The sequence below is a fragment of the Epinephelus lanceolatus genome, chromosome 9, assembly GCF_041903045.1.
Source record: "Epinephelus lanceolatus isolate andai-2023 chromosome 9, ASM4190304v1, whole genome shotgun sequence".
In the NCBI taxonomy this organism is placed as follows: domain Eukaryota; kingdom Metazoa; phylum Chordata; class Actinopteri; order Perciformes; family Serranidae; genus Epinephelus; species Epinephelus lanceolatus.
In genome coordinates this window covers 42,508,573-42,534,980 of record NC_135742.1, presented here as the reverse complement: position 1 = coordinate 42,534,980, position 26,408 = coordinate 42,508,573, and the positions used below count along the sequence as shown (strand labels likewise).

Here is a 26,408-nt window from a genome sequence, read left to right as displayed (position 1 = left end):
GTTTTACATTGAGAGAAAATGACTTTTTCCTTTTCTTTTCTCCGTCATGATTTCAATGTGCACACGTCACCAGCCTCAGGTCACCAGCTGGCAATGGGCGGTTGTGTGTTGTGCATGGCAGCGGGGGGTGGGCGCCGCAGCGAGAAAGTTGAACCAGAATCGACATTAGGAGAAACACAACCTGTAACGCTTTACAACCCTGCCACAGGAAGAAAGAGGACATTTCTCTTTCTTTGATAACGTTAAAAGTAAAGTTAGGCTTTGCTGACGGCTTTGAGACTCATGTTTTAAAAAAAAGAGAGAGAGAAGCAGTGGTCGAGCGAGCTAGAGAATGGATGAGGTGAGCGAGCAGTGGTAGCGAGAAAGCCGGTGAATGAGAGGAATATTCATGTAACAAATATACGAATGTCAATTAGATGGTAATCTGCATGAGAAATTCAGAGAGAAAAAAAACCAAAACTGGTTATAATAATTATCCGCTTATAGTGATCAATTTAAACCAGACGGAAGTGATCACTATAAGCGGTTTCCACTGTGTGTATATACATATTTTTATCACATGTCCTCTGTAGAGGACAACGGGACTTAGTCGGGTCTTCAATTTCCAGAGTTAGTCAATGAGTTTCAATTGAGTTACAATGGGACTATGGGGTATTTTATGCTTTATCTCTAAATATATGAGCTACAAAGGACTTTTACTCCCCTGGAATTATTATGTGGCTGTCTCCAATGCTTAACACTATGATGGATAGCTGTAGCAAGGTAGAGTGTATTCTTAATAGCTATACCAATGGGTCTGACAGGGTGCAGGATTGGTACCCTATACGACTGGGTTTAAGGCCTGGTGGTCCAACTGCACTCACCCCTCACTATCTATGATGTGATGAGGTGTAATGCTTGCTATGTCGTCATTTAGCACTTGCCCAGGCAATAAGAAGTGATGGGGAGCCCCATAGTTTGACCCGTGACCCCTGTGTGACGGACCCCAAAGACCAGGTAAACTTTATTGTGTGTGGTGGCCTAGGAAGGGTAAAGAACAGTGGAGTGAAGCTTTATAGATACTATATGTGTGAATACACTCTCAGCAAGAAATGTCATTGTTTAAAGGAAATAGAGCAAGAAGTTTCCCGAAATCCTCCTTTTAGGTAGTATCCTACCGTAGATGCATGGTAATGTACATTCAACGTTTTGAAAAGGGTGTGTGTTTGCCCTGTTAACCCCACCCACATAATTTCTACATCATTAGAAAGCCCTGGATGTCCTCTTCAGAACACAATTTGACCCAAATGGATACCATAAAGAATACTTGAGTTACACTAGTTAGACTAATGTCCTCCACAGAGGACAAAAATGAATTGTTGGGACCCATATTTTCTATGCGGCTATTATAGTAAAAAATACGGGTGCTAGCTTATAAGCTAGTTAGGGCTGGCTCAGGCTTGCCCTGTACCAGCCCCTAGTTAGGCTGACTTAGGCCTAGTCTGCCGGAGGACCCCCCATAATACACCGGGCACCTTCTCTCCTTCTCTCTCTCTCTCTCGTATTCTATTACTGCATCTTGCTAACTCGGCCATTCTGGATGTCACTAACTCGGCTTCTTCTCCGGAGCCTTTGTGCTCCACTGTCTCTCAGATTAACTCATATCGCAGCGGTGCCTGGACAGCGTGACGTGTGTGGTTGTGCTGCTGCCGTGGTCCTGCCAGATGCCTCCTGCTGCTGCTGCCATCATTAGTCATTAGTCATACTTCTACTGTTATTATACATATATGACTATTGTCACACATGTATACTGCCAGATATTAATACATACTTTCAACATATTGTACCACAGTAGCCAGAACTATAACTATAATATTATTACTTTCAATAATGTTGTTGTAAGCTACTGTTATTACCTGCATCTCTCTCTCTGTCTCTCTCTCTGTCTCATTGTGTCATATGGATTACTGTTAATTTATTATGCTGATCTGTTCTGTACGACATCTATTGCACGTCTGTCCGTCCTGGAAGAGGGATCCCTCCTCAGTTGCTCTTCCTGAGGTTTCTACCGTTTTTTTTCCCCGTTAAAGGGGTTTTTTTGGGGAGTTTTTCCTTATCCGCTGTGAGGGTCATAAGGACAGAGGGATGTCGTATGCTGTAAAGCCCTGTGAGGCAAATTGTGATTTGTGATATTGGGCTTTATAAATAAAATTGATTGATTGATTGATTGACGTGTGTGAATTAACAGTCCCTTTATTCCAAAAGTCGTACAGAAAGCAAGGGAAGAACATCCCGGACGGGACGCTCTAAAACTAAAGCGAGCGTGCCCGCAAGGAGGCAGGGATCATTTCATTGGTCAACAATAAACCTGGCGTTCTATTGGTTGGGGGATTTTGACAGGGTTGTTACACAAAAAAGTCCAAGCGTAAGGCAGAAATTCCTCAAGCACACAGAAGCAGCCTGAGCGTGAGGAGAAGAGCTGCAGCTGGAGCAGGAAATCTGTGCAAGCAACATTGTATCTGAGTGCGAGCACACAGTTTGAGCAGATCTAGGCGCAAGCAGAGGCTATTTGAGTGCGAGGGCAGGGTTTTGAGGGACGATATTACAAAATCTGAACATGAAATCAATAATGCTCTCAAACTCATACACCACTCTCTTGAATAAAGATAGGAAAAAAGCTCCATACAGCTGTGCCTGCATCATTGCCCTCATTAGGGTTGTTTACAGTACACACTGCTCAATTATCCCAACACAAACATCCTGACGCTTGAAATAACTGCACCGCTGTAACCAATGTCGCAGGAATACACCAACATTTTTGGTTAGTAGTTGGATCAATTAAATTTTCAATGGTGGAGAAGCATTCCCCGGGTAATCTTTAACATACTTAGGGTTGGCATACAGCTTGTCAACTCAAAGACCTGCAATACTATCATTTAGTAATTTGATACCATTACAAAATAGAAGTTGATTGCTCATTTCACTGTGTACTGTATGAGGATGAATGGCTGCCTCTGTAAAGCTCAATGAAACTTGTGTGAATCAAACCATCTAGTCATGTTATCGCCACACTGGTTCTCACCTTCCCAGCTCTTTCTGGAGTTCTTGCATGTGGAAATGACACTGCTTATAATAAGCTGCTTGGGCCTCCACAAACTCATGCAGACAGCGCAAGTGGTTCACCTGCAAATAAGCAACAACGCAACAGTCACTCTTAAAGAAACATAGATTTTTAAGCTCACCTCCATGAAGAAGTACTCAGATCCTTTACTTCAGCAAAAGTAGTAATACCACAATGTCAAATACTCCTAGAGTAAAAGGTGTTGTATACATACTATAGTATCTCCTATCATATTACTGATGTATTATTATGCAAGTAGCCTATAGTGTAACTGATCATTGTGCAAGTAATTTTAATCATTCTCTATACTGTTGGGAGGTTTAATCTGCAAATGCCCTAATCTCACAAAGGCGACGGTGTATATAATTACCTCCTATGCATTTATTTGATCTATTTTTTTAAATGGAAAGTGTAAGTGCAGTAAGAACACTTCATTTAACTATATTCTATTTGAAATCAGTTTGGTTAAAAAACACCTTCTAAAAAGGAAATCAGCACAGTTTCAAGGTCTACACACAAGAATAGTGTCACCAATTCAGTGTATGACCAAATATCTCCCCCTCTGTTCCTGAGTTAAGACATTGAGTAATGGCCAGAAAAGTGTTTCTGCACAACATATTAAGGTCACAGTGAAGCTGACCTTTGACCTTTTCGATATAAAATGTCATCACTTCATCATTTTGTCCTGTTAGACATTTGTGTAAGATTTTGTCATAATTACATCTGTATTCTTGAGGTATGGCCAAAGCCATGTTTTGAGAGGTCACAGTGACCTTGACCTTTGACCACCAAATTCTAATCAGTTCATCCTTGAGACCAAGTGAACATTTCTGCCAAATTTGACAATACTCCCTAAAGGCCTTTTGAGATATCGCATTCACAAGAATGAGATGGTCAAAGGTCACAATGACCATTGACCATCAAAATCTAATCAGTTCATCGTTGAGTCCAAGTGAACAGTTGTACCATATATGAAAAAAAAATCTCTAAAAGTCTCTGTGAGATATCACATTCACGAGATTGAGATGGACCCAAGGTCACAGTGAATTGACCTTCGCCCACCAGAATCTGACAAGTTTATTAATAAGTCCAAATGAACGTTTGTACCAAATTTCAGAAATTCTTGAAGACGTTCATGAGATATTGTGTTTGTGAAAATGGGGCGGATGGATAGACGGACGTTCAGATGGACAACCCCAAAACCATAATGCCTCAGGCCACAGCTATCACCAGCACAGAGGCATAATGAGGCAGGACACTGCACAAGAATCATGAAAAATCAGTTTTAGAAAATACCTGAACTGAGTATTCATACATTGTCCGATTTTTTAAGGTTTAAGGACTCTTACAGACTAAAATGACTAAAAGACAGAGATTTTGCGCATAGAGTAGTGTATGTAACTTGTAACTAGACTGTGTAAACCATCTTGGAGTACCAATATCCCTGTTAAAACGGTTGCTTATTTTCTAGCACTGCATACAAAAGAGAACAGCGAAACAAAAAATATATATATTTAAAAACATTTAAAAATGGGAAACCTTTAAAAAAAAAGGTTCACCCAGTCTGTGCCAGTGTAAGCATCACTTAGACTAATTTGGTATTCAAATATCAAAATCAAAAGAATTACCTTTGTGAAGATGATTTTTTATCAAATGGTTAAATCAGAACCAATTTATTTTGGGTGTGTTCTTGTTAAGCGATGCAGCAGATCCACTTTCATTCTGTTTTTATGTCCTCACAAGTGCAACTAAATGTTTAAGTGTTTCCAGCTCAAAGAGGACGATGTTTACTGCATTTCACAGTAAAGTATGTCTCCAGAGTGTTTAACTGAGTTTTTGTCATCCATTTTTATGAACAATAAAGGCAGATACCTTCTCAGATTTCACTTAAACTTTAACCATGCATACTATAAAGTGTTTTAACGGTAATATATGTTTATTTAACTGACAGCATTAAGATTATTGATTTTACATTACTTATTAACTGTGCAATAAACCACAGGTAAACAGTGACTTTACTGCAAACTTTTGAAAATGACTTATGTGCTATGAAGGGTGTGATTTTTTTAACAACCCACGAGTTGATTCACAAAAGTGAATAAATACAGTCACTACAAATGCAACCTGGATTGTGTGTGTGTGTGTGTGTGTGTGTGTGTGTGTGTGTGTGTGTGTGTGTGTGTGAGAGAGGGAGAGGTAGTGGTGGGTGTGTAGCTGACATACATGAGTACTACTGATGCCTTCCAACAACAGCCGTGTGACCTCTGCTTGGCGGTCAAACTCTGTTTGAGCCACTCGGAGTTCATGTTCAGCCTGAAACAATAGTAAGAACATAGTGAAATATTTACATTTATATTTCTCGGGATACTTCTAAGGTCCAGACTAGATTATGAAGACACTTAAACTTCCAGAGCCTTTGTGCTCCACTGTCTCTCAGGTTAACTCATATTGCAGCGGTGCCTGGATAGTGTGACGTGTGTGGTTGTGTTGCTGCTGTGGTCCTGCCAGATGCCTCCTGCTGCTGCTGTTATCATTAGTCATACTTCTACTGTTATTATACACATATGATTATTGTCACATATGTATCAGATATTAATATATTATTATTAATTATAATTTATTATAAATTATTAATAATAATATATAATAATTATTACTTTCAATAATGTTGTTGTAAGCTACTGCCATTACTGTCTGTCCTGCATCTCTCTCTCTCTCTGTCTCTCTCTCTTTCTGTCTCATTGTGTCATACGGATTACTGTTAATTTATTATGTTGATCTGTTCTGTACGACATCTATTGCATGTCTGTCTGTCCTGGAAGAGGGATCCCTCCTCAGTTGCTCTTCCTGAGGTTTCTACTGTTTTTTTTCCCTGTTAAAGGGTTTTTTTGGGGGGGAGTTTTTCCTTATCCGCTGTGAGGGTCCAAAGGACAGAGGGATGTCGTATGCTGTAAAGCCCTGTGAGACAAATTGTGATTTGTGATACTGGGCTTTATAAATAAAATTGATTGAATTGATTGATTGATTAAAGATAACGACGGCTAATAAATAATGACAGGCTGCCAATAATATGATAATAATCTCTTGGGCTTGGTGATTTAACTGTTATATACAGTACAGGCCAAAAGTTTGGACACACCTTCTCATTCAATGCGTTTTCTTTATTTTCATGACTATTTACATTGTAGATTCTCACTGAAGGCATCAAAACTATGAATGAACACATGTGGAGTTATGTACTTAACAAAAAAAGGTGAAATAACTGAAAACATGTTTTATATTCTAGTTTCTTCAAAATAGCCACCCTTTGCTCTGATTACTGCTTTGCACACTCTTGGCATTCTCTCCATGAGCTTCAAGAGGTAGTCACCTGAAATGGTTTCCACTTCACAGGTGTGCCTTATCAGGGTTAATTAGTGGAATTTCTTGCTTTATCAATGGGGTTGGGACCATCAGTTGTGTTGTGCAGAAGTCAGGTTAATACACAGCCGACAGCCCTATTGGACAACTGTTAAAATTCATATTATGGCAAGAACCAATCAGCTAACCAGAAAAAAACGAGTGGCCATCATTACAGCAGACCCATCTCTAGAACAACTGTTAAGAGGAGACTGCGCGAATCAGGCCTTCATGGTCAAATAGCTGCTAGGAAACCACTGCTAAGGAGAGGCAACAAGCAGAAGAGATTTGTTTGGGCCAAGAAACACAAGGAATGGACATTAGACCAGTGGAAATCTGTGCTTTGGTCTGATGAGTCCAAATTTGAGATCTTTGGTTCCAACCGCCGTGTCTTTGTGAGACGCAGAAAAGGTGAACGGATGGATTCCACATGCCTGGTTCCCACTGTGAAGCATGGAGGAGGAGGTGTGATGGTGTGGGGGTGTTTTGCTGGTGACACTGTTGGGGATTTATTCAAAATTGAAGGCACACTGAACCAGCATGGCTACCACAGCATCCTGCAGCGACATGCCATCCCATCCGGTTTGCGTTTAGTTGGACGATCATTTATTTTTCAACAGGACAATGACCCCAAACACACCTCCAGGCTGTGTAAGGGCTATTTGACCAAGAAGGAGAGTGATGGAGTGCTGCGGCAGATGACCTGGCCTCCACAGTCACCGGACCTGAACCCAGTCGAGATGGTTTGGGGTGAGCTGGACCGCAGAGTGAAGGCAAAGGGGCCAACAAGTGCTAAACACCTCTGGGAACTCCTTCAAGACTGTTGGAAAAGCATTTCAGGTGACTACCTCTTGAAGCTCATGGAGAGAATGCCAAGAGTGTGCAAAGCAGTAATCAGAGCAAAGGGTGGCTATTTTGAAGAAACTAGAATATAAAACATGTTTTCAGTTATTTCACCTTTCTTTGTTAAGTACATAACTCCACATGTGTTCATTCATAGTTTTGATGCCTTCAGTGAGAATCTACAATGTAAATAGTCATGAAAATAAAGAAAACGCATTGAATGAGAAGGTGTGTCCAAACTTTTGGCCTGTACTGTAGATGAAGATGTTTCAAATGTTTTCATGCCCCTCAACCCTAAGAAGAAACACATTTGATGTAATTTATACTGAGGAGTATGTATAACAAGGGAAGACTTAAGTTGTTTTGTAGTCTTTAGTTGTTTGTACACTGTACTGTACTATGTGCAGAAGAGTGGTAAGAGTAAAAACAAATAGGCTAGGAGTTGGATCAATAGTGTGGGGATCAAGGCCTCAGCATGCTTCAAATTAAGAGCTTGGCAGATTGTCTAACAATTTCTGAAGCCCCCTTCACAACTATAAAGGCCTTTGCAAACCAAGCCTGTATTTTTCATATGCTTTTTTTTTTTTTTTTTTAATCTGTCATCCGCTAAAAGTCATCACATACAACTGAAACCCTGCACACTGAGTCCAATGCATTCTATTGTTTTATTTGTTGCAAAAATGGAAAGACGCATTTGCTCCCTTGCTTCTCTCCACTGGAGTTACCTCCATGGCTGTCACGATGCTCTGCCTGCATCTTGTATTCAGCTACATGAGTTATAAAATCATACAGTGCAGCCAATAAAATCCACTCTGCTCTAAGCATCATCATTGCTGCTGTGCATTTCTGAATAGGCCAATGATATCTTCTCTTTGTTGTTGAAGATTTAAAGAGGGAGATTGCTTTCATATACAGTACAGGCCAAAAGTTTGGACACACCTTCTCATTCAATGCGTTTTCTTTATTTTCATGACTATTTACATTGTAGATTCTCACTGAAGGCATCAAAACTATGAATGAACACATGTGGAGTTATGTACTTAACAAAAAAAGGTGAAATAACTGAAAACATGTTTTATATTCTAGTTTCTTCAAAATAGCCACCCTTTGCTCTGATTACTGCTTTGCACACTCTTGGCATTCTCTCCATGAGCTTCAAGAGGTAGTCACCTGAAATGCTTTTCCAACAGTCTTGAAGGAGTTCCCAGAGGTGTTTAGCACTTGTTGGCCCCTTTGCCTTCACTCTGCGGTCCAGCTCACCCCAAACCATCTCGACTGGGTTCAGGTCCGGTGACTGTGGAGGCCAGGTCATCTGCCGCAGCACTCCATCACTCTCCTTCTTGGTCAAATAGCCCTTACACAGCCTGGAGGTGTGTTTGGGGTCATTGTCCTGTTGAAAAATAAATGATCGTCCAACTAAACGCAAACCGGATGGGATGGCATGTCGCTGCAGGATGCTGTAGTAGCCATGCTGGTTCAGTGTGCCTTCAATTTTGAATAAATCCCCAACAGTGTCACCAGCAAAACACCCCCACACCATCACACCTCCTCCTCCATGCTTCACAGTGGGAACCAGGCATGTGGAATCCATCCGTTCACCTTTTCTGCGTCTCACAAAGACACGGCGGGTTGATAAAGCAAGAAATTCCACTAATTAACCCTGATAAGGCACACCTGTGAAGTGGAAACCATTTCAGGTGACTACCTCTTGAAGCTCATGGAGAGAATGCCAAGAGTGTGCAAAGCAGTAATCAGAGCAAAGGGTGGCTATTTTGAAGAAACTAGAATATAAAACATGTTTTCAGTTATTTCACCTTTTTTTGTTAAGTACATAACTCCACATGTGTTCATTCATAGTTTTGATGCCTTCAGTGAGAATCTACAATGTAAATAGTCATGAAAATAAAGAAAACGCATTGAATGAGAAGGTGTGTCCAAACTTTTGGCCTGTACTGTATCTCCACTTCTTTATCTTGCTGGCCCGCTTTTCTCTTCTGCCCTGTTCCCTTCTCTTGTTGCAGATGTTTTTTTTGCAGATACACCACATTTTTTGTCATCTCTCCTGTGTCAACAACTCTTTTGACGGATGTGTTTAAAAACAAATTTAAAACTGTTCTTAAAACTTAAATGACAGAACAAGGTTTTGAAGTCAGTGCGTAAATGTGATTGACACAAATTGAGGTCGCATTTATTTATATACATGCAACAATTTACATCAAAAGGTACAGACTTGGTGTGCAAAGGCTTTAAGTGTGTATCATTATCCCCAGTTACAATTCACTATGTTGGGAAATGCCTTTTAGTGTGGCCAGCCAAAACAGGTATAAGCATTTTTATTATTAGACATGGTTGGAAACACATGGTAGTTCACATGAAGCACATTAAAGCCGTAATCCTGGACACCAGGCAGTAAGACAAAGTCACAACCACAACACTGCCGTACTTACTTTTTCCACTTCCTCACTCCAGAGCTGAGAGGCCAAAGCATACAACAAAAGAAGAAGAAAAAAATATAAGTTAGAGCAGGATATCCCAGAGGGCCTTCACTAGTGTAATGTACACTGCTCAAAGTGTCACAGTTACTATACTAGATGTTTATCAGATAGTGCTGTCACAAAATTTAAGGAAAAGATTACTTCGTCGTTAAATTCAATACCAATACCTTCAGTAACAGAGGTTTCCCGTGCCAACTTTAACCTCTCCCAAATTGATCATTTTGTTGATAGCGCCGTAGGCTTGCTGCGAACAACGCTCGACTCTGTAGCTCCTCTTAACAAAGCAAAGAAAGTTTGCTCCTTGGTATAACTCTCAAACCCGTAGGTTAAAACAAATATCGCGAAAATTTGAAAGGAATTGGCGATTAACCAAACTGGAAGAATCTCGTTTAATCTGGACAGACAGTCTCAAAACTTATAAGAGGGGCCTCCGCAATGCCAGAGCAAACTATTACTCAGCATTAATAGAAGAAAACAAGAACAACCCCAGGTTTCTTTTCAGCACTGTAGCCAGGCTGACTGAGAGTCAAAGCTCTATTGAGCCTTGTATTCCTTTCGCCCTTAGCAGTAATGATTTTATGAGCTTTTTTAATGACAAAATTCTAACTATTAGAGGCAAAATTCATGACCTCCTGCCCTCGGATGGTAGGCCTACCTATCTAACCTCAAACACAGCTGTAGAATCTAATATATATTTAGATTGCTTCTCCCCAATTTCTCTTCAAGAATTGACCGCAGTGATTTCTTCATCTAAATCATCAACGTGTCTCTTAGACCCCATCCCAACTAGGCTACTTAAGGAGGTCTTTCCTTTAGTTAACACTCATATATTAGATATGATCAATATATCCCTATTAACAGGCTATGTACCACAGTCTTTTAAGGTAGCTGTAATTAAACCTCTCCTAAAAAAGCCCACCCTGGATCCAGAGGTGTTAGCCAACTATAGACCAATATCTAATCTTCCCTTTATGTCAAAGATCCTTGAGAAAGTAGTCGCAGACCAGCTGTGTGATTTTCTCCAGGATAATAATTTATTTGAGGAATTTCAGTCAGGATTTAGAGTGCATCATAGCACTGAGACAGCTCTAGTTAAAATTACAAATGACCTTCTGATTGCTTCAGACAAAGGACTCGTCTCTGTTCTTGTTTTATTAGATCTTAGTGCGGCGTTTGACACAATTGACCATCAAATTCTACTGCAGAGACTGGATCACTTAATTGGCCTAAAAGGTTCAGCACTAAGCTGGTTTAAATCTTATTTATCTGATCGTTTTCAATTTGTTGACGTTCGTAATGAATCATCCTTACGTACCAAAGTTTGTTTTGGAGTTCCGCAAGGTTCTGTGCTCGGACCAATCCTATTTACTCTATATATGCTTCCTTTAGGTAACATCATTAGAAATCACTCTATAAATTTCCATTGTTATGCGGATGATACACAGTTGTATTTATCGATGAAGCCAGAAGAAAGTAATCAATTAACTAAACTCCATAACTGCCTTAAAGACATAAAAAATTGGATGAGCACCAATTTCCTGATGTTAAATTCAGACAAAACTGAAGTTATTGTTCTTGGCCCCAAACAACTCAGAGACTCTTTATCTGATGACATAGTTTCTCCAGATGGCATTGCTCTGGCCTCTAGCACTACCGTAAGAAACCTCGGAGTAATATTTGATCAAGATTTGTCTTTTAATTCTCATTTAAAGCAAACCTCACGGACTGCATTTTTTCATCTGCGTAATATTGCGAAAATTAGGCCTATCCTGACCCGAAAAGATGCAGAAAAATTGGTCCACGCTTTTGTTACCTCAAGGCTGGATTACTGTAACTCTCTATTATCAGGTAGCTCTAGTAAGTCCTTAAAAACTCTCCAGCTAATTCAGAATGCAGCAGCACGTGTACTAACAGGAACTAAGAAACGAGATCATATTTCTCCTGTTTTAGCTTCTCTGCACTGGCTCCCTGTAAAATCCAGAATTGAATTTAAAATCCTACTGTTAACTTATAAAGCTCTAAATGGTCAAGCTCCGTCATATCTTAGAGAGCTCATAGTGCCATATTATCCCACCAGAACACTGCGCTCTGAGAACGCAGGGTTACTCGTGGTCCCTAAAGTCTCCAAAAGCAGATCAGGAGCCAGAGCCTTCAGCTATCAGGCTCCTCTCCTGTGGAATCATCTTCCTGTTACGGTCCGGGAGGCAGACACCGTCTCCACATTTAAGACTAGACTTAAGACTTTCCTCTTTGATAAAGCTTATAGTTAGGGCTGGCTCAGGCTTGCCCTGTACCAGCCCCTAGTTAGGCTGACTTAGGCCTAGTCTGCCGGAGGACCCCCTATAATACACCGGGCTCCCTCTCTCTCTCTCTCTCTCTCTCTCTCTCTCACTCTCATCCTATTACTGCATCTTGCTAACTCGGCCATTCTGGATGTCACTAACTCGGCTTCTTCTCCGGAGCCTTTGTGCTCCACTGTCTCTCAGAATAACTCATACCGCAGCGGTGCCTGGACAGTGTGACGTGTGTGCTTGTGCTGCTGCCGTGGTCCTGCCAGATGCCTCCTGCTGCTGCTGCCATCATTAGTCATCAGTCATACTTCTACTGTTATTATACACATATGACTATTGTCACACAAGTATACTGTCTGATATTAATACATACTTTCAACATATTGTACCACAGTAGCCAGAACTATAACTATAATATTATTACTTTCATTAATGTTGTTGTAAGCTACTGTCATTACCTGCATCTCTCTCTCTCTCTCTCTCTCTCTCTGTCTCATTGTGTCATATGGATTACTGTTAATTTATTATGCTGATCTGTTCTGTACGACATCTATTGCACGTCTGTCCGTCCTGGAAGAGGGATCCCTCCTCAGTTGCTCTTCCTGAGGTTTCTACCGTTTTTTTTTTCCCCGTTAAAGGGGTTTTTTTGGGGAGTTTTTCCTTATCCGCTGTGAGGGTCTTAAGGACAGAGGGATGTCGTATGCTGTAAAGCCCTGTGAGGCAAATTGTGATTTGTGATATTGGGCTTTATAAATAAAATTGAATTGAATTGAAAGAAAATAAAGGGAACACATAATCATCACAGTGTAACTCAAAGTCAATCAAACTCCTGGGATATCAACCTATCCAGTTAGGAAGCAATACTGATTGCGAATCAATTTCACCTGCTGTTGTGCAAACTGGACAGACAACAGGTGGAAAGGAGAGGCAATTACCAAGACAACCCCTATTGAGGAATGCTTTTGCAGGTGGTGGCCACAGACCATTTCCCTCTCTGCATAACTTCTGGTTGATTCTTGGCTAGTTTTGCATTTTTCCAGTGCCCTCACCACTAGTGGTATCATGAGGCAGCTTCTGCAGGCCACAGAAGTTGCTCAGGTAGTACTGCTACTCCAGGATGGCACATCCATATGCACAGTGGCCAGAAGGTTTGCTGTGTCTCCCAGCACAGTGTCAAGAGCATAGAGGAGATACCAGGAGACAGGCCAGTACACCAAGAGAGGTGGAGGGGGCCATAGGAGGGCAACAACCCAGCAGCAGGACCGCTATCTGCTTCTTTGTGCAAGGAGGAAAGAGAAAGACTACAGAAAGAGACTATATGAGGGTGGCATGAGGGCCCGACGTCCACAAGTGGGGCCTGTGCTCACACCCCGGCAACGTGCAGCCCAATTTACATTTGCAAGGGAACACCACAATTGGCAGATTCGCCACTGACGCCCTGTTCTCTTCACAGATGAGAGCAGGTTCACACTGAGCACATGTGACAGGGTCTGGAGACCCCATGGAGAATGTTCTGCTGCCTGCAACATCCTCCAGCATGACCGGTTTGGTGGTGGGTCAGTGATGGTCTGGGGAGGCATATCCGTGGAGGGCCGCACAAACCTCCACGTGCTAGCCAGAGGTACCCTGACTGCTGTTAGGTACCGGGATGAGATCCTCAGACCCATTGTAAGACCATATGCTGGTGCAGTGGGCCCTGGGTTCTTCCTCATGCATGACAATCATACCTCATGCCTCATGTGGCTGGAGTGTGTCATCAGTTCCTGGATGATGAAATGAAGGCATTGATGTTATTGACTGGCCCGCCCATTCCGCAGACCTGAATCCAATCAAGCACCTTTGGGACATCATGTATCGTAGCATCCACCGCCACCACATCGCACCACAGACTGTCCAGGAGCTGACCGATGCCCTGATCCAGGTCTGGGAGGAGATCCCCCAGGAGACCATCCGTCGTCTCATCAGGAGCATGCCTAGACGTTGTAGGGTATGTATACAGGCATGTGGAGGCCATACACACTACTGAGCCACATTATGAGTTGTCCTGAGGAAATTCACAGAAGTTGGATCAGCCTGTGATCTGATTTTTCCACTTTGACTTTGGGTATGATTCTGAATCCAGTCCTAAATGAGTTTGAAATGATTTTGGTTTCCATGGATTGTTCTTGCATTATTTTGTTCTCAACGAATTACACTATGTAATCAATAAAGATTGTCATCTGGAATGTTTCATTCACCGAAATCTGGGATGTGTGATTTAAGTGTTCCCTTTATTTTTTGAGCAGTGTACATGTAGTGTCTAATCTCAGTACCACATTACACAACCTAATGTTTACTCCCTGGAAGATGTATGTAAGATGAATGTATTCTGATGGTTAAGGCTGGAGTAAATGTAGGCAAACCTTGGTTTTGGATCAAGATAGTGTCTCGCCTGATATTCAAGTCAATCAAATCTGACATTACCTCATCTTATTTCAAAGAGAAAACGATTAAGTTTTGCTCTAACCAATCACTGACACATGCAGCTGCTAGTAATTTTGTTTTTCTGTGTCTGTGCTTGAGCTCTTGTGTTGGGCTTGAGAAAAAATCTATGTTGGCTAACGTTGGTTTTGTGATTTGATTCTAGCCATTTGAGAATTTTTTGTTTGGCAAGCTTAGTTTGTAAAGATTCCTTTCTTTTTGTAGTGTTCATTCTTAGTTTATAACTCCTTGAGATCAGGTGGAGAGATCCACTTCCTGTCAGGAGAAATCCAGGAAGAGGAAGTATTTAAGTGTGGGAGTGGCCTATTGGAATCCATTTTGTTTGAGGCCATGCGGCAAGGTGAGTGTGCTTGCTGATCCTGTAAGTCCAGTTAGCTCCTTTAACTTTAGCTTATATTGTAGTTATGCTATGTAGTGTGTGAAATAGAGTATGGTGAATGTGACAGGAAAGCTAGTATCAGCATTGCTTCTGCCTGGAGCTCGCATGTATGGAGCCTGGGTTTGGTTGAAGATGGCAGTGCTGTTTGGGCTGAGAAAGCCATGTGTAAGTAAGAAGGAAATCCAGGAAGAGGAAGGTTATTTAAGTGTGGGAGTGGCCTATTTGAATCCATTTTGTTTGAGACCATGCTGCAAAGTGAGTGTGTTTGCTGATCCTGTGAGTTCATGTATCTCCTTTAACTTTAGCTTACATTGTAGTTATGCTATGTAGCGTGTGAAATAGAGTATGGTGAATGTGCTAGTAAAGGTAGTATCAGCATTGCTTCTGCCTGGAGCTCGCATAAACGGAGCCTGGGCTTGGTTGAAGTTGGCAGCGTTGTTTGGGCTGAGATCACTGTCCAGCCTCCTGGAGGTGTCATTGTTGTGAGGGCTCGTCCTGGGGAGGTAGACTGTACAGCCTAACCCGGCGGGGGAGTGTGATAGCCTAACAAGGCTTCCTTCCCTGGGTCTACCTCCTCTGTGGTTGTATAGGTAAGGTAAAGGAGGTTGTTCGGTTAGTGTGGGGAGCAGTGAGACCTGGCATTAGGGGAGTGTCTCTGGGACGCCAGAGATCACTGTCTAGCCTCCTGGAGGTGTCGTGGGACTAACTAGACGAAACACCGGTGAAAGGAGGTTCCCACCCGATGACCCCAAAGACATGTTAGTTATCACTGCTCATGGGTCTGTATAGTTAAGCCTTGCCATAATAGCTTATCGTAGGGCTTAGGAGGATTATTCACTGAGCGCTGATCCCTTTTTTTTTTTTTTTTTTTAATTAGAGCACAAACTTCTTGTGTTTATTTGAATAGTGTACCTTTCTGATTAGAAATCTGAAGTCAATGACAGAGAACCTAAATAACCCCTCAAAATGCTGGAAATCAATTAAATCTTTATCCGGTATACACATTGCCTCAAGCCTCCCACAACAAATCCTGGTTGGCTCAGATGAAATAAAGGACAAAGCTGCCATGGTCAGTCAGTTTAATAAACATTTTATTCGGGCTGGGTTGGGCGTATTTGATAGCTTAAATGTTTTTGACAACGAGTTGACCAGTGTTACAGACCATTTTCTAGGCCCAGGTTGGGAACACTTTGACATTACAATGTCCACAATACTATTAAGTTTGATATGTGAGTATTTTACTTTTCTGTTTTTGTTTCTTTTTTTTTCCATCTTCTAAGTCTCATCTAAACTATTTTCTCTTCTGTGTTTATGCATAAGAAGAGGTGAATTTTTTTTTGCCAGGATAATCTTTCTATGTTCCTCTTTTTTAATGTGAAAAAATGTGAAAAAAAGGTTTGCCAAGATCATTTTTCTAAATTACTTTTGTTCAAAATTTTGGGCAGGTGTGTTTTTTTTAGGTGTTTATTATTGTAATACTCAGATGGTAGTCACACACTGCCTCTCAGGCTGGAGTTCAGGTTCTCTTTAATGTGTAAGTATATAGTAATAATTGCAACATTGTGCTTACTACTTTGTTGAACACACAAAACTGTAGGTTCCAAAGAAGGTAAGCTGAACAGGAAATGTAATCAATCTATCTGCTGAAAAAATCCTGTATCAATGAAGGTGGCAGAAAAAGATTTTGAATTTCAAGCTTTAGTCCTGAAAGATGTGCTTTAGCTTTGAAGCAGTGAAAAGTACAGCAATTACGACAAATTAATTAACAACATTCTTGGCTGGGCTTTTAGATGCTTGCTATTAATGGTATGCCAACAGTTATCATTGCTACATAATTCAAGAGCTGACACAGAGGTTAGGAATGCAACTCTGAGTCATAATCACCACTCTTACCTGATGGAATACCTCTCTGACTAAACATTAACAAAGAACAAAAACAAAGCTACTTACAATAAGTGACTGGTATTACACAGCACATCCTGAAAATTTGATTAAGAACCATTACAATAAACCAAGAAGAAGAATAACCCAGATAAATGTGACTTTCCCACCCAGTTCTGGCAACCATTCATGACCTCAGTTAAAAGCACTATGGTCCTGATTGAACTGTGTTCATGGAACCTGACAAGGTTACTTTATTTTTAACAGATGATTGTAAATGTCCAGTTTTGTTAGTAAAATTTAATTGTTTCCTTACCGCTGAGGCACTGGCAGAAAGCACGTAGTTACGTGGTCTGGTCTCCTGAAAATCTGGAGCCGTCTAAAGAAACAGTAAAGTTATTCAACATGTATACTAATGTTTACTCAGTGTATACATGGCAACCATACTACAGCACACACAGGCCTTCATTTACGAAACGAACATACCACAGAAAACTGGGCAAACGGTCATCTTCATGCAAACCTGGGCATTTATCAATGTGGATTAGGGTGGAGGCTATGATCAAATCTCATGTCAGATGTCAACTCCTGTAAGCAAGTTTGAGTCAGCGTGGAGGTGTAGTGCAGCAGAGTAAATCTGGCCGAGTTGGAGAATTATTCTCAGGCCATATTCCGATGGCATTGAAGTATTTGCCACATTTCAATCACTTTTAGAATGTACAGCTGCCACATAGATGCACACTCTCTATCACAGCCAGCTCTATGAGACTGACTCCAGGTTGACTGAAGGCTGAACACCACTAGTGCCCGGCTCAGATTTATCTAAACGTCTTTTTTTTTTTTTTAAGACTGACAAGCCAAAGCATGTTTATATAATTCATCATCAAAAAGAAAAAAAAACAACAACCCTGCAACAGTGTCAATATTTAAATACTACTAGCCTAGGGGATTGCATTTTTACTGTTGTCTGACTTGGACTCAGGTGGTGCATCTGTGTCTCCTCTGCCACCTGTTAGGCCTGAAATGAAAGCAGACCCAATACACGGGGCTATGTGCTCCTCAGTCTGGGTCAATTATAAGCTTTAACATGATTATAACAATATCAATATAATATGACAGATAAGCTAATACATGTAGACTATAGGTCGGAACATATCATGGATGTATAAATTAAATATTCCAACCTAAGCTGGAGTTCGGGTGTCCAGTGCAATGCTGTAGACCGCAGCCGTGATTTCTTTCCATACTATGTATTTCCAACTTCCTTTGATGCCACTCTTCAGGCTGCCAAATAGAACCAGTTTGTTAAATTGGACCTGGGACATCAGGGTTTCTATTTCTAGCTCAGAGAAGTTTCTCTTCTTGGCTGTATTACTCCTCTCCATGTGGTAAACATTAGGGGCAAGATGGAGAATATGGGGCAGGATATTTCAGTGACAATTGTTTTCAGCTGTCGCATTTATCAACACTCAATCATTTCTATGCTGTGATCGACGAGATAAGAACGTTTCTTGAATTACATGCTACTCCTATCATTAGTTTCACTCAGATCTGCGCTGGTTTGTATGTTGGTTTGATTAATGAGCGCCACTATATATGAGGAAATGCAGACAAAACAATCAGAAATCACAGCAGAAATAAAACCAGGGTCTTGATGAGCTATACTTTAAGCTATACTTTAAGCTACACAACAGCACCGATAACTGAAAAGGTCAATCTGTGCAGTATTAACGGCGGATAGTTCAGTTCTTCCACTATATTAACACTTTAGAAAATACATCAATATAACATAAAGGCAGTCAGTCATGTGGTCCACTTGTAATATGGAGGGGACCTTAAGTTAACTTTTCTTTACCACTTAAATTTAAAATATCAAATACAACTTTCTACTTAATTCTTGATTTAAAATGGCAGTTATGTGCCCCAAAGTTACCCAACCAACAGCAGAGATGGGAGAGGTGGTTTGCAGGGAATACCCGTCAGCACACTTTTACTTTAGGTGTGTCTGAACTTATAAAAGAAAGGTGCAGAGAGGTGATGCAATCCAACTGTATTTAAACTGGTGACTAATCTTCCTAATTCACCCACCTGACTAATCCTCTGTAAATATGACTCACCACTATTACAAGCTTGAAGGCGAGTCAGCAGTACTTTATCATGCGCATGCTTACATGCAGACAGGTTGCAAAAGTCTGATGTCGTCAGTCAAAAAGTATGTGACTTTGTTATCTTTATACTGAAAAAAAATAAAAAATAGTTCTGATAGTAGTCAGACTTCTTTAATTCTGTTCAACAGTTAAACAAAAAAATACTTCATGAAAAGCAGGTGGGGTTTTGAAGGCACAATTGTTGCTGGAATGGGGAAGGATTATCACTAATAAGTGCCTTTTATTTCAGGCATATGACCTGCTTGTACTTGAGCAGTACAAAGTTTTCAACTCAGAGTTCCAAACAATATGGAAAGGATGTCAGACTTAAGTCAGACTTTGTACAAAGTCTCTCTGTCGGTACTGCTGGCACAATATCATGTTCTCAATTTGAAGAATGATCAAAACTGATTCTTGGCCTTAATAACAAATTTGTACTCATTTTCCAGAAAAAAAAATAAAGTAATAATTAATTCTGGTTACAGGCCACAATGCCTTCATAGTTTTAACAACAACCATTTGTATCCTTCTACTAGCCAACTATTTCTTAAAGCCCTAACTAATGGAGTATTGTTGGATGTCCCATCACATTCAGCCAGTGTAAATCTGTCTTTATCCACATAATCCTGCGCTTAGCCAAAATTTGGCCCTTTGTTTAGCTGCACACTGGAGACATTCAACGTCTTTGGCATTTGTCTGTCTCCTTGGGACTGTCCAGACTCCAGGGCCCAGTTTTTTTATCTGGATCAGAATGATCCTGATACTTTGCTGTCCAGGATCACCTCATCCATCTTAGTTTAGTGCTGTTTTTTAAGCAACACATCATTGAATCACCCTGATCTAAATACAAACTTTTCATTACCAAATCCAGATAACCAGTGCTCTTACTACATATCACAATGTAGGTTTGTCTGCCAACAAACACACTGCAATTACCACTGACCATCATGAGTACCACCAAAGACAAAAAAATGGAGTTCTTTGAGACTGTAACGTTAATTTTCTTAGTTTTTTTTTTTGAAACTGTAATATTGACAGCTGTTTCTGGGATTATTTGATTCTACTTTACTGTACTGCAAGACTTCATAAAAAGCCAAATTTCCTCTTTATGTACTTTATTACAATAACTGTTAAACAAATCAAGTGCCCAATATAAATACATGTATATATATGCGTATATATTAGACCGATGTAAAACTTTTATTACATTTTGTTCCTGAAATCCATCCTGAATCCACCCCTAAAAAGTTCTGAACAAGGTTCTGCACTAAGATGGTTTAAATCTTATTTATGTGATCATTTCAGTTCGTTCATGTTAATGATGAATCATCTCTATGTACTAAAGTTTGTTTTGGAGCTCCACAAGGTTTTGTGCTCGGACCAATCCTATTCACTCTATATATGCTTCCCTTAAGTAACATCATTAGAAATCACTCTGTAAATTTCCATTGTTATGCGGATGATACACAATTGTATTTATCGATAAAGCCAGAAGAAACTCATCAATTAACTAAACTTCAAAAATGCCTTAAAGACATAAAAACCTGGATGAGCACCAATTTCCTGATGTTAAATTCAGACAAAACTGAAGCTATTATTCTTGGCCCCAAACAACTCAGAGACTCTATCTGATGATATAGTTTCCCTGGATGGCATTGCTCTGGCCTCTAGCACTACCGTAAGAAACCTCAGAGTAATATTTGACCAAGATTTGTCTTTTAATTCTCATTTAAAACAAACCTCACAGACTGCGTTTTCTCATCTTTCTCATCTCATCGTTTTCTCTATTGCGAAAATTAGGCTTATCCTGACCCGAAAAGATGCAGAAAAATTGGTCCATGCTTTTGTTACCTCAAGGCTGGATTACTGTAACTCCCTATTATCAGGTAGCTCTAATAAATCTTTAAAAACTCTCCAGCTAATTCAGAACGCAGCGGCACATGTACTAACAGGAACTAAGAAACGAGATCATATTTCTCCTTTTTTAGCTTCTCTGCACTGGCTGTAAAATCCAGAATTGAATTTAAAATCGTACTGTTAACTTACAAAACTTTAAATGGTCAGGCTGCGTCATAGCTTAGAGAGCTCATAGCCCGATTATCCATTACCAGAACACTGCGCTCTGAGAATGCAGGGTTACTAGTGGTCCCTAAAGTCACCAAAAGTAGATCAGGAGCCAGAGCCTTCAGCTATCAGGCTCCTCTCCTGTGGAATCATCTTCCTGTTGCAGTCCGGGACGCAGACACCGTCTCCACATTTAAGACTAGACTTAAGACTTTCCTTTTTGATAAAGCTTATAGTTAGGGACGGCTCAGGCTTGCCTTGTACCAGCCCCTAGTTAGGCTGACTTAGGCCTAGTCTGCCGGGGGACCTCCTGAGCACCTTCTCTCCTTCTCTCTCTCGTTCTCTCTCTCCTTTGCTAACACTATGTCCTGTTACTGCATCTCGCTAACTGGGCTCTACTGCATGTCACTAACTCGGCTCTACTGCATGTCACTAACTCGGCTTCTTCTCCGGAGCCTTTGTGCTCCACTGTCTCGCAGGTTAACTTATATCGCAGCGGTGCCTGGATAGTGTGACGTGTGTGGTTGTGCTGCTGCCGTGGTCCTGCCTGATGCCTCCTGCTGCTGTTATCACTAGTCATACATCTACTGTTATTATACACATATGATTATTGTCACATTCATATAATATCATATATTAATATATACTTTCAACATATTGTACCACAATAGCCGTAATTATTATTATAATATTATTACTTTAATTAATATTGTTGTAAGCTATTATCATTACCATCTGTCCTGCATCTCTCTCTGTCTCTGTCTCTCTTTATGTCTTATTGTGTCATACGGATTACTGTTAATTTATCATGTTGATCTATTCTGTACGGCATCTACCGCACATCTGTCCATCCTGGAAGAGGGATCCCTCCTCAGTTGCTCTTCCTGAGGTTTCTATCATTTTTTCCCCCGTTAAAAAGGCTTTTTGGGGTGTTTTTCCTTATCGGCTGCGAGGGTCCTAAGGACAGAGGGATGTCGTATGCTGCAAAGCCCTGTGAGGCAAATTGTGATTTGTGATATTGGGCTTTATAAATAAAATTGACTGATTGTTTGATTGACATGCTGAGGGTTTGATCCAAATCAAACCCAAGGCTGGATTACATGATCTAATCTGATTTCAGAATCCTTTGGAACAACCAATTTTCAAGATTTGATCCGAACCAAAATCTGATCATATCACTTCTGAATAATGGGGCCCTGAGCATTTTCTTGTCTTGTACATTTTTTTCACAATAAAAACTCAAATGTTAAGGTAAGTTTTCTGAGAACAGTAGGGGTGTATGGGTTCAACTCTTTGCTCTTAATTGGTTTTGAGAGGGCCTTCAGCTTTTGGTAAGTATCACTCAGATGGTTTTGTACACCAGATTTTTTTACTTTGTTTTTTTTTTTTTTTTTCAACAAATGTATCTACACCAATATCTATGCTGGTATTCACAACAGCATTGTATAAAACTGTTCAGAAAACATATTTCTATTTGAAGTACATTTTATAAATATTCAGGTAAACCATACATGCCAGTATGGTCATAGAGACTGTAAATGGATAATTGCTCTACTATGATCCAAATGTCAAATACTGATACATTACTTTAATCTCCATTCAAAGAAAAGAAAGTAAATCTTTTCAGCTTGTAACAAATATGTGGCCCGCCACAAGAAACCCAGCAACAAGTCGGCCCGGCACAAGTCGAAAAAAAAGAAAAAAAAATTATTATTATTTTTAAATTAGTGATTTTTGTTTTTTTGCAGAATGTGTAAGTTGAAATCATGAAGAAGCCACTCCATGTTTCAAACAACAGTATTGGTGGCCTTAAAACCATAAACTTTGTATTTGAATTTGGGTTGTTTTAGAGGAAATGCTCTGATCCTAGTTGGGGGTGCGGCGATAACAACAGTAAATTTGCATACTGGCTTTCTTTGGCTATTCACGTGCTTTTGTTCTTTTTTCGGCCAATCAGCTGAACCACATGGCTACTTATGCAGCCAGCCGCTCCTGCATAAGGAACTGCCACTTCTGAAGATTTTATTTGCCTTAAAGTCTGTACGTTGGCCGGATGGTGGATGGCTGATCTCGTGTGTTTGACCGGCGGATGTTAAGCTTTTTGGGACACTTGTGTGACTGGTGCCGACACAGCCACACCAAACTACTTTAGCATTTCGCTAACTTTTAGCAATATACTAGTTTTTTCTCCATTCTACAACCAGATCGACCACAACGATACTGCCCGCCTGAGAGGGAAAGACCCTGTGAACACTTCAGCCACCCCAGAACCCATTTTTACACCTTCTGTGCTGTTTTCTGGACACTGGACAGACTGCAGCTGTGGACAGCGGACACCCATTCATCTCAGTGGGCCCAGTGCTTGGGCCCACGCCGGTAAGTCCCACTTTCTACTGGATCCAAACCATCCTGATCCAAGACCTACGTTTAAAATTCTAACTGTTTAATGTGTGTACTTTGACCGGATGGCTGATCGTGTATTTTTGAGTTTTAGGGCATTTACTGTGGATTAAACGTACGTACGCACACACAGAGGAACACAAAACACACGTTTGTGTACAGAATAGTACACCCCCAATGATCAATTTTATTCAGGGGCTTTTTGTAACAAAAGCATTTCCATTTCAATAAAGTACATTCTGATTCTGATCAGTCCAATAAAGTGCTTAAGGAAAATAACACTACATCAACATTAACTACATTGTTCAAACTACTACAATAGTTTCTGCCCTGCAGTCTAACAGATACCAAATGTCACTGAGAGCTAGACCAGTAGGGGGTAGGGCTTATCTAAATGAGATGCAAATGAGCAGCATTGTGTTACCTGGCACCTGAGAATTCAAAATTCGTTCAGCCTGGATTTCTCAGTAAAGTAGTTTGAGGAGTGCCTGCATTCAAATGGCCACAACTTCTTCAAATATTTTCAGATTTCCATGTGTTAGACATCGTTGGAAAGCTTAGAAACTACACTTTCAGAATCTGTAAATAACTCAAAATGCCTCTCGGGAGACTTGTTCCTGGTTTTTCCATGGCTGGTCACATATTCGCTTAAAGTCAATATTAAAAAGTTTAAATTGTTTTTCATGAATACCTTCATGAATAAATGAACTGTTAGACAGTGATAAAACACCTGAGCAAATAATATTGCAATGATCCCTCCTGCAAAGAGTTCATCCAGACAGATTTTAGATACAGTCAACTTTCTTTCTTGTTTTTTGCCAAGACATTAACCTGGTTGTGATGCAAGAGTTAAAGGAACCATCAGACCCCTTCTGACTTGTTCTCACAGTTGCTTTTTGCTACTGTACTGTGGTCGCTGGTAGAATAAACAGTCACACCAGCCACAGTCAAATATGGTCAATGGCTGGTGTTAATATCACATAATACTGTTTAATGTGCCACGTTTCAAGCTTTCTCTACAGAAAGTCAACTTCAGGTCAAACTTGTTTTTTTAAGTCTCTTGCTTTGCTTTTGTTTAACCAATGATTTATAGTTTCTTGCCACCTATAACCGAATGGCACAAAAATGTACTCAAAGCAAGTGAGACAGAAAAAAACAACCAAACATGTGCATCATACTGAAAGTCTTTAAAAAATTTTGTAATACTCACTTCACCATCGCACTGCAAAAGTTATAAATACACAGACAGTTAGTCGTGGTTAATGCCAGCACCATCAAAGGTTTTATTACATTATGGGTGGGGGAATAGGGCTGTGGGTTAGGAGGTACCAAAGGACTCACCGCAGCCTTAGCCTCAGCCACCTTGGCCTTCTTCAGACGTGTTTTACAGGAATCCAGGTCCAAGCGGAGATTCTCCAGAAGGCGTCGTTCTTTCTAAGGTAAACATAATAACACAAACAGGGAACAGCTGAGCTGTGAAGAACCAGCCAGCAAGGTGCAAGTAAAGCAGGCTGTAACAGTCAAAAATGTGTAGAACAAGGATACTCCACTTGCTTGCATTTTGGTAAAATGACAGGAGACCAGGGGCCAAGTGATAAACAAACATTTATAAGTATATACAAATAATTTGCCCAGACCTCTGTTGGGGATCCAGGGAATCCTCCCCTGGAACTTTATTTTTTCATATACAAGCTCTATTTTGATGCTTTTTATGCACTCTGGCACTTTATTTATATTCAAAGTACAACAAATTGACATAAAATTAATAGTGGGTATTGTACATTTGACTTTAGTGCAGCTTTTGATCTTACAGACCATGAACTAGTTCTGAAACTATCTGCATATGGATTCAAAATTTCAGCTGTAAATTGGATGAAAAGTTATTAATTCAGTAGACAACAGTATATTTTCTATCGTGTCCCTTCAGACATTAAATCACTATAATGTGGAATTCCCCAGGGCAGCTGCCTAGGACCTCTCCTTTATTCCATTTTATTAACTGTTCATTCTTCAGGCTCAGAGCCCACACACAGTCTCTGGGGTTAGGGACCAGGGAATGGACTGGGCTGAACTTGGAAGGGGGAGTGAGAACGAAGACGTGAGTCCTCAGACCCAAACAGTTCAGTTGGCTAGCAGGCCGTGGTAACACTTACTGATGGTGTGGATGAGAAGGGGAGGGGTCCAGAACCAGAAGAGCAGTCGAGCAAAGTAACAGAGCTGACAAGGGATGAGCAGCAGACACACACACAAGGGAGCGTGTGGTGTCTCACAGCAGGCAACTGACAAGCAGGAGGGAACACTCACAGTGAAATGTCGTGGCAGGAAAACACCACACAGCCACAAGCAGACAAAAACCAGAGACGCTGAGGCAGAACTCGTGGTCGGGGACAGAAGGCTGGTGAGTTTACCAGGAAACAGATGACGTAGACAGGTCAGAGGCAGGCAGGGTCGGCAACAGGAGATCAGGCAGGTAAGGAGTGCTGGAAAGTCTTGCATGAAGTCAAAGAACAATCTGACATTGAGGGAAAGGCAGCAGCTACTTATATGCAGGGAGTGCTGATGAGAAGCAGCTGTGTGCCCAAAAACGCAGGGAGAGCAGGGGAGCAGAATGCAGGCTGTGACATGTATGGCTATGTATGTGGATGACACAACAATGTATGTATCTGCAAAAACTGCCAAGGAGGTTAACATAACAATGCAAAAAGAATTGATGCAGGTTTCTGAATGGATTTCTGAAAACAATTTGAACATCTCAAAAACAAAGGGTCTGATATTTGGCTCCAAGCATGCTTTGAGGACAGGTCAAGAGCTGTGCATCTCTTTGTGTGGGGTGGCTATTGAGCAGGTTAAAGAGGCCAAATTCTGGGGGGTCACACTAGAGAGAACACTGTCATGGTCATCTCACATTAATAACATGGTTGCAGAGGC

The 26,408-nt window shown here is 40.7% G+C and overlaps 1 protein-coding gene across 1 annotated transcript in view; it reads right to left on the bottom strand.

Annotated features, from left to right (window-relative positions):
- The window catches only part of sh3glb2a (SH3-domain GRB2-like endophilin B2a), an 89,579-nt gene that overhangs the window by 21,026 nt on the left and 42,145 nt on the right, over window positions 1–26,408 (bottom strand). The window contains exons 5-9 of the mRNA XM_078170979.1: window positions 24,822–24,914; window positions 17,186–17,248; window positions 9,790–9,813; window positions 5,324–5,413; window positions 3,062–3,162 (exon numbers count right to left, since the gene is read on the bottom strand). Of these exons, the coding sequence (XP_078027105.1) occupies window positions 3,062–3,162; window positions 5,324–5,413; window positions 9,790–9,813; window positions 17,186–17,248; window positions 24,822–24,914 (371 nt within the window). The remainder of the gene's footprint in view (window positions 1–3,061; window positions 3,163–5,323; window positions 5,414–9,789; window positions 9,814–17,185; window positions 17,249–24,821; window positions 24,915–26,408) is intronic.